Here is a 9,672-nt window from a genome sequence, read left to right on the forward strand (position 1 = left end):
TCAAGGTCTCGATGTCAGCCTCATAAACCTTTGCCGCTTCCAGTACAGCAGCAACATCTCCGTCAGCGCTGCTGAGCAGATTCTTGATCTTGAAGCCAACAGGAATAGTATCATTCCCGAACCGGGTCTGTTAATACATGGTCGAGGAATGGGACATATACAGATCTTCGGTAATACTCCTCAGCTGTCTGGAAGGGTAAATTCGCTCGCTGCGTTTGGCGCTTGCAAACTCGAGGTACAGGAATGGTGTCGTGTGATGAACCGATCTCCTGGAGGAGCCCCTCTGCCCTCTTGAAGATGTCCTGGAAGCTGGTCAGTGCACCTTCCCGGGTCTTGTTTAGATGCGTCACCACATCACCAATCGTAGCGTACGCTGAGATTAGATCGACCATAGGGGACTGCAGGGCTCGATCCTTCCGGTATTGTCTAAAGTACTTGAAACCGTTATTCTTGAGCAATTGGTAGATTACCTTGAGTACCATGGTATCATTTTCGATAATCAATTTGGATTCCGTGAAAACTACTCAACATATATGCCTGTTACTCTCTTACATGAATAAATTGCAACTCGACTATCTAATAAAAAATATGTGCCGCAGTTTTTCTAGACATTAAAAAGGCTTTTGACTCAGTTGATCATAGTATTCTATTGATGAAAATGGCTGAGTACAGAATAAGACTTTGAACTTCAGATGTTTCAGTCATATTTATCTAATTGTAATCAAGTTGTTTTAAATCGAGATTAATGGGTGTAAGTATGGGAGTACTTCAAGGTAGTATTCTAGGTCCTATTTTGTTTTTTATTTACATTAACGATATCTATAAAGCCTGTGGTATTCCTGAATACTTACTGTTTGCAGATGATACTTCTTGATTGATTGCTTCACCCACATAAAACAATCATGTAGGTGACAATACAGGTATGTTAAACGGCCAACGAACGTGGTATATCACCTTTCTATCCCTTTACAGCGCAACTGAGACACAACCCTGGCAACCTTACAACACGCGCAGCACAAAACAGATAAATGGAATTAAACAAATGCCAAACACAGTACAATTCCGCCCAAATACCGCACACATGCTGTCAGTTCATTTAACCCCCGGACCTGGCAAAACATCAGAAAGTACTAAAATCGATTAAATGACATCCTTACAATGATTCATGGAAGAACAAATTTGGGGGGGCTTCAGCACCCCCCCCCCTGGATCCGCGCCTGGGTAAGCCATGTTTGTTATGGTAGATGCCGACGTCGAAGAAATGAAAGGATAAATTCGTCTAAGGTAAACTAAACTAAACTAACCTAACCTGTGTTTGATAAATCATTACCTGCAAATTAGATGTCATCCGGCTCGTCCTCGTTGTCGTCGTCGTGAGAGACGTTGGCGGGCTTTTCAACCACTCTCTCAGCTTGCGAAGTATACAAATTAATATTTAATTTTCTATTGCTATATTCCTCCCATGTCGAAACTAAAGATTTACCGGTTAGGTTAGTTTAGTTTACCTTAGACGAATTTATTATCCTTTCATTTCTTCGACGTCAGCATCTACCATAACAAACATGGCGTCCCGATCCTATGCTACCGACTTCGTTCATTAGCATATTTAGCTTGTAGCAAGGTATTTGTATTTTCATTTCCGCACACAAAATTGCATATTACGCTGATACATTTTAATTTACAAAATTAATATTTAATTTTTTATTGCTATATTCCTCCCATGGTCGAAACTAAAGATTTAGTGTTTTATCTAAAGAGTTGGGTATCAGTGAGTGTTGCACATTGTTGCTCACTGGATAATGAAAAATAATTGTGGAATCCAATATTATCTCTGCAGGGTAAATTCATCCGCATCAATTTTGACAACTGGGTTTATTGCAGGTGCCAACATAGAAATGTACCTACTGGAGAAATCTCGTGCCATCCACCAGGCACCAGATGAGAGAACCTTCCATATATTCTATCAGCTCCTAGCGGGTGCATCACTCCAACAGAAGAGTAAGTTGGATAATATGAAAGATGATTTGTAATCTACTTGTGGGGTTACAAATGTTCCTGTGCTTCACCTTTCTTTGTATTTCTCAACTTCTCACCTTTCAGCAGAATGAATATGTACAGTGAGGAGGATAAACTGTCCAGAACTCCTTACCTCAGATAGTCTGTACCTTTCAGCCTCTTGCATTCCAGGTCTCAGCTCTGCAGTAGATTGAGGAAAATCATTCCTTCACAACTTTTCTTGCATTTATAACCATGTATATTACTTGGCGCTTACTTTCTTGTCTGCTTTCACTTCTCCAATCATTGTTGTGGTCTTGCCAAGATATTGTGCTTGCATTTGAATATTGACAGTCTTCATGGGAGGTGGGGTAGCCGTACCAGTTGGTATTGAGGTAAAGTTGTTCAAACCCACCTTTTCATAAATGTAAGAATATTTCTGATGTATGATTCATTTTGCAGAGGATTGCATTTTGGAAGATGCCAAAAGGTACATCTTCTTGACCAGCAGGAAAGTTGTCGTTCCTGGTGTGGATGATTTGTCAGAGTTCCAAGCCACTGTGAAAGCCATGCAGATCATGGGGATGAGCGGAGAGGACATCAGCTGCAAGTAAATTTAATTTATTTGTTTATCTGCTTTTCTATCTATATACCAAGGGCTTTTTTTCCCCCATACAAGGGAGGTAGCCAAGTCTAATGGCTTTTCTACCTAGATGATTATATAGTTTAACATTACAACCCCACCCCCCCACCCCCTTATTGGGAGGCTAGGATGGTGCCCCTTACAAAGGATTTTGTAGCATGGAATTTAAAGAACCATGCCCTTTGTTCAAATTCTCCAGTGGCGGGGTTTGAACTGCTATCGCTTTGATCTTTGCCACAAGTAATGATGCCCTAACTTGCTCAGCCATTGAGATTCCTGCCAAGATACAACCAGTATACAAAAATTGCCAGCCTCCCTCAGAGGTAGCTAGCCATAGCATGCACTCCTGTTTCTTCCATCCCATACTTATCCAACACCCATTTGTTTTACCTTTTATCCTGGCTCCTTGTGGATGACGGATAATCCGTGACCACCACCTACTGCCTGGGTCAGAAGCAGTGGACTGCCCATATATCTCTTTTGAAACTCGTTCACTGCCGTCATTTTCCTATCGATACACATCTCTTAATGTCTTTTCTCTGCCACCTTGTACCTCCCTCCTATTTGATCAATCTGGTGTTCAGGGTTTTCAATGCTAGAGTAAGTGATACGCTATCATTGAAAATTCCCAACACCACTACATTTACATACATATACCAGTGGCTTTTTCCACCTTTCATGGGAGGTAGCCTACTCCATTCCCATTCACTCCCCTCCCTCCCTCTTTTCTTGGCTCCTGGATGATTGGTTATCCCTGCATCTCGCCCATTGCCCTGGGTCATAATCAGTGTAGAAAGATGCAGCACATCAACAGCAAGGCTGCTTCATTTAATCGGCGATCAAAGCCCCCTCCATCCCCATATGCAGAAAAAGAGAAGATGGGAAGAAATCCCTTTGGGCTGCATCAAAATATCATTCACACATAGTCCCTCCCCCATATCACACCCACTCCCATGCATCACAGCATTATCCATACCTACCAAAACTTCTGTGCACACACACACACGTTCACTCACTATTTCACTCTGAAATCAATCCAGTGTCATGTATACTCACATTTTTTAAAATTTCCTCTTCTACTCCACAACAACATGTTTTAATTAATTTGTCAAGTGGAACTTCTGCTGTAGTTTTAATATGCTGTAATAATTCACTACCCTGGACTGACTGCAAAGGTTATTGTTGGATTATATTTCCATTCCAGGGCAGTGGGCGAGACGCAGGGATGACCCATCATCCAGGAGCCAAGAAAAGAGGGAGGGAGGGAGGGGTGGTGAATGGGAGTGGAGTATGTGGGGATGAAATGGGTGGGAATTGATTTATGCTTTTGACTTTGGCTATCTCTCTTATAAGGGGGAAAAAGCCCTTGGTATATGTACTGTATATATATATATTTCCATCTAATTTCCACACAAATTGTTGACTAGCATTCATGCTAATGAATAATTCTTGGTTGCAGCCATATTCAGAATGGTGTCAGCTTGCCTTCTCTTTGGAAACATGCAGTTCAAACAGGAGAGAAACTCGGATCAAGCCACGCTAGCTGACAACATGGTTGCTAAGCAGGGAAGGCATTGAAATGTGAAAAAGAGAAGAGAGTATGGGTAAGGATTGCAGTTGAAAATGTAGAATTTTAGGGCATGTTGAAGAGAGTTCTGGCAAAAAAGAAAGAGGGAGAAGGGGCAGAGATGGCGTAATTTTTGGAGAGTAATTGTTGAAAGGGTGTGTGGTATGCAGGAAAAGAGTAGGAGATGGATGAGGAACAGGGTGTAGAGGTTAAAAAGGAATTTTTTAGGTTGTGGGGTTGCAGGGGGTGGGAAAGACAGTAGAAACCCCATAACTTGGTTAAACTGTACCGTGGATATTATGCTATATATTTTGCCTTATCTTGCAATATACAGTTGCATTGACATTGAATAAATTGTTACCCAGTGCAAGCTATGAATGTTGTATTGGAGTTAAGAGAATTGGAATGATCAGGTGAACATTGTCAGGGTAATGGTTAGATATGAGACAGATCCAAAATAACTAATTTAATTTCCTTGTACCCAGGTTGCACATCTACTTGGGCTGAATGTGACAGACATGGTCCGTGGATTCCTGAAACCTCGCATCAAAGTTGGACGTGAAACTGTGACAAAGGCTCAAAACAAAGAACAGGTAGGACAGTACAAGCAATTTATTTGTTTATTTATTTGTTTGTTGATTTTTATTTTATTATTATTATATATATATATATATATATATATATATATATATATATATATATATATATATATATATATATATATATATATGTATATATATATATAATTTTTTTTTTATGGGGGGGGGGGAGTGTCTGTAAAGTAAGAAGTAGAGGATCATGGTAGTGGCCATAGCTGTGCACCCATATGCACCTTTGCCATACGTGTTAAGACTATCAGGGCAGGTAAGTCACTACTGGGAATCAGAGGCCAATTCTTAAAATTTCCAAAATCCTTAAATAGTTATATTTTGATGGCAGATGGAAATGTATATTTTCAGAATTGTACATCAAGGTATGCTGTGAATATATGGACATACAAGTACACAAATCCTATTAGATATATAGGTAGGGAGGTGTTTAGAATTGTCAAGGTATAAAGAAACCATATAGATATACAAATATATACATACAAAGGTAAGATGGATTTATCCTTTGACTCAACCACCCAGCCACCCACCTCATAGAGGGAAAAAGACATTTTGGTATATATGTACATGTACATAGGTATTTCTAATATGTGTGTATGTATGTATATATATATATATATATATATATATATATATATATATATATATATATATATATATATATATATATATATGTATATATATATATATATATGTATATATATATATATATATATATTTATATATATATTATAATATATATATTTTTTTTTAAACAAATTTATATTTTTATCACATTATATATATATATATATATATATATATATATATATATACATATGTACATATATACATACAAAAGGCCATTTTCCCCATGAAAGAGGGTAAGCTGAAAACCACTACATAGACACTAAAACCCATTTAATGTAATTTTAGCTTGAAAGTTTCAATATTGTCTACAATAAGAATGTAAGAAAAACTTGTACATATATACATACATATACCAAAGGCTTTTTCCCCCTTACACGGGGGTTAGCCAAAAAGAAAAAGGCATAGAAACCACTCCCATCCATTCCATTCCCTACATATTCCACTCGCCTCCACCCTCTTCCCTACCTCCTGAATGATGGGTCATCCCTGCATCCTGTCCACTGCCCTGGGTCAGAAGCAGTGTCACAAGACACAGCACATCCACAGCAAAGCTGCTTCATTAAATTGGCGACAAACCCCCCCCCCCCCCCCCACTCTCTCTGTCTCCCATGCAGAAAAGGAGAAGACGGGGAGAAATCCCTTTGGGCTGCGTCTCAAAATTTTTCTAATACATACTTCCTCAAACCCCCCCCCCCCACACACACACCCATCCCCCACCCACTCCCCCTCATGCATCACAGCATCATCCATATACAATCATTCTCCATTCACCCCTATCTTCTGTCCTCTCCTGTCCTTCCTCAACAGACACCTCTCTTTTGTAATGCCCCTTTCACCCCATCCATCAATCTCCCTTGAAGAGGGTGGCAAGATCTGGTGGGAGTTAGAATACAGGACATTTGGTGGAATAAAAACTGCTATCTCACCACCTTGTGCCTCCTGAGTACCTCGCCTCCTTGTGACTCCCACCAAGGGAATGAAACGGAGTGCAAGACAGTTACCAGGAGTAGTCAAACTTCATCTGTCTGTCTAAATGTTTTCACATTCCTCATTAACTGGAAGACCTCCAGCAATCGGGTTATTTTAATGTGCAGTAGAGCACTAATTGTGCAGCTGAAATAAGCAATTTGTGCAGCAGTAAAAATTTACAAAATATAATGGCAAAAATTATTTATAAAATACCCCTCTGAATCCCTTTTGGAAAATTCACAAAAGTTTCCAGGGTCTTTAAGGGGACCTTCACTTTGACTGACCATTTTGTGCAGTTCTAATAGATCCTTAGGATAATCCATGCCAGTAATGGAGCATGATGGGGAGCTAGGAGATGACACCTGTACTGAATCTTATTTTGAGGTCGTCCAGCGTCATCCTCTCATTTCCTACCTAGAGGAGGCAAGGACTTGAAGTGGAATTTGAGAGCACGTTGAAGGAAAACTCTTCACTTCCTGATGCCCTCCAAATGGTGCCCCTGGGAGATGCCAAGTGCAAGAAAGTGACTGAGAGTGACAGCATTTTCAGTTGCTGTCAGTTTTCTCTCTCTCACAAACAACAATAACATTCTAACAACTAATAACCAAAAGTCAAGAGATGGTGACCTCTGGAAACCCCTGGTCACAACACATGTGATGGCATTTTACACTATTGAGCAGCCCTATTCAGTATCTGCTGTGCTCCCCACATGGGAAATGGGTTTTAACAGGGGCCCTATACATATACATACATAGACCAAGGGCCCTTTTCCCCCTTACAAGAGGGGTAGCCAAAGTCAAAAGGCATAAATCCACTTCCACCCATTTCATCCCCACGTATCCCCACTCCCATTCACCACCCCTCTCTCTTTTTTGGCCTGCTTCCCTGGGTCAGAAGCAATGCATCAAGAAACTGTACATCCCTATATATAGTCTTCCTGAATCTAATTTGCCTGTGGAGCCACATCCAGCAAGGTCACCCACATGTGTAAAGAATGGTAATTAAAACAATAGGGAGGGACCAATGAACCTCAAATCAAGGTTCCTCCATAATATTCCCACCTTACAACATGTCCCTGTGAGTAAAAGCCAAACTTGGAAACAATACAAGTATTGTGGTAATTGCCAAACTCACAGTACCTTTGGTAGGAGTTTATTGCATAGGTCTACACACAAGTATGGCAGGAAGTAATTTGTCACAAGCGAATCCTTGGGGCATCATGACGCGCCCGTGCCCTATTTTCTGATACATTGTTGCCAGGCGGGAAAAAGATTAGGCAAAACAACACATACAAACATCTCTAGGTATATACATAAGAATATACAGAAACAAGAGAACAATTACATATAATGGTGAATATGCATGCAAAATGGTTAAGGGTAACATATATTTAATACCTTAATGCTATGATGTATACAATTGGCATAGACGCATATGCCTGTAGTGTATGCCTAATGACGTATATATAATTGGTTATATAATTGTGTATAGGCCACTTATATAATGTAATGACTACATAGGCTTACTTATACAAAAACATTTACAATAAATATATGTCGATATTAAGTACTCATGTATAATAAAGAAGTGTTACATATACAATAAAGGAGATACATATACAATAAATATATACAACAATTAAGTAAGGAAGGGCTTGCCTACAGTACTCCCCCTTTGAGAGAGGAGCGTCAGTGAAGAAAGTCTTTAGTAGTAGTAAAAATCAGATTTATCGTGAAACCTAACGGTCCTGCCTGCACGAGTTGTGTATGGAAGAGCGGAAGTATGAGGGTGGGAGGGAGGGGAAGAGGTGCTGGGTGGCCAAGGTCATTGGCATCAGCTGTGGGTGGTATGGGACTCGGTGGGATGACACTGGAAGTGTCAGAAGTGGACGAAGTAGGAACAAGAGGAGTGGAAGTTGTTAATGGTATGTCTGGGGTTACATGGAGGCGGGTCTTAGGGCGAGGAGAAACAGGGAGGAAAGCTGGTTTCAAACGATCAATGGAAACTGAGGTTTCGCCTTGAGGTAGGTTAAGGATGAAGTACTTAGGTTCACATCGAATGACATCATAAGGACCAGAGTACGGAGCCTCCAAACTCTTACGAATTCTGTTGACTCGTAACCAAACTTTAGAGCAAGAGTGAAGGTCGTGAGGGAGATAGGGAGGAAGTGGTGTATGGCAGTCACCGGATGCGAGGTCTTGGAAATTGACAGACTGCATTTCCTTGATAAGACGAAGGATGGTTGTGTCATCCGAGGAGGGGGTCTGTTCCTGAGTAATGGCGACAGAAGGGCATAACAAATGAGCGCCAGTAACGGCGGTAAATGGGGAAAATTTAGTGACGTGAGGTGTCATGCGATAGCCAAGAAGGACGATAGGTAAGGAGTAAAACCAGTTATCTTGCCTAGCGCAACGAGCTGATTTCAGAGAACGGTGGAAACGTTCAATCATGCCGTTAGCTTGTGGGTGATAACTAGTAGTACGCATATGGTGGAAACCAATGATAGATGAAAGCTTAGAGAAAAGTTCACTCTCGAACTGGGAACCTCTATCCGTGATGACATGAAGTGGAACACCGAAACGGCATATCCAACCATTCACAAAAGAGATTACTACAGAAGTGGCAGTAGTGTCAATGAGGGGAATTGCTTCAGTCCAACGAGTAGCTCGGTCAATGCAAGTCAACAAGTATTTGTATGGGAGAGGGTAAGGATAGTTAGGAAGAGTAGCAGGGGGTAGCGGTCCTATAATGTCGATGTGTACTGACTGGAAGCGGTCAGTAGGAGTAGATATAATTCCCTTGCAACTGCAGGACTGCCTCCCGTCATTAGTGCCACTATAGGTTGCAAGAACTATGAATTCCTTATAGATACCGGTTCTCAAGTCTCTCTCATTCCCTACGACTCAAGTTTAACTCCACTGCTCCGTGCCGCGGTAGTGCAACTTAATACTGCTTCCAGTACCCATATTCGTACGTACGGCGAAGTCGACGTGGAACTTGGGATTCAACGTATCAGACGTTCTTTCCCATGGTCCTTCGTCGTTGCTGATGTCGTCCGCCCTATTCTCGGTACCGACTTTTTAACCCATAACTAACTAGTAGTTGATTGTTGAAATCGCATCCTCCACGACCCGTCCACTGCATGCACCATTCCCCTTAAGGCCTCTCCTCTCCCTATTTCTTCACACGCGGTACATTATGGGGATATCGATTCAAGAGCCATTGCTCTTCTTTCAAAATTCCCCGCATTTACCGTGCCC

General features: G+C 41.0%; 1 protein-coding gene across 1 annotated transcript; it reads left to right on the forward strand.

Annotated features, from left to right (window-relative positions):
• The first annotated feature begins 757 nt into the window (after positions 1-757).
• LOC143026048 (myosin heavy chain, non-muscle-like) lies at positions 758-4,216 on the forward strand. The gene is made up of 4 exons (XM_076186040.1): positions 758-773; positions 1,882-1,998; positions 2,458-2,601; positions 4,098-4,216. Exons 1-4 carry the CDS (start codon positions 758-760, stop codon positions 4,214-4,216), a joined length of 396 nt encoding a protein of 131 aa, XP_076042155.1.
• The last annotated feature ends 5,456 nt before the right edge of the window (positions 4,217-9,672 follow it).

This window comes from Oratosquilla oratoria, chromosome 6, assembly GCF_046742065.1.
Source record: "Oratosquilla oratoria isolate Oo_2021 chromosome 6, ASM4674206v1, whole genome shotgun sequence".
NCBI classification, from domain to species: domain Eukaryota; kingdom Metazoa; phylum Arthropoda; class Malacostraca; order Stomatopoda; family Squillidae; genus Oratosquilla; species Oratosquilla oratoria.

What these genes read in the sequence shown, in the direction of transcription:
- LOC143026048 (XM_076186040.1), top strand. An exon ending in TGCATCACTCCAACAGAAGA is followed by an intron (nt 1,999 to 2,457) that starts GTAAGTTGGATA and finishes TTCATTTTGCAG; the next exon opens with AGGATTGCATTTTGGAAGAT. An exon ending in GAGCGGAGAGGACATCAGCT is followed by an intron (nt 2,602 to 4,097) that starts GCAAGTAAATTT and finishes TCTTGGTTGCAG; the next exon opens with CCATATTCAGAATGGTGTCA.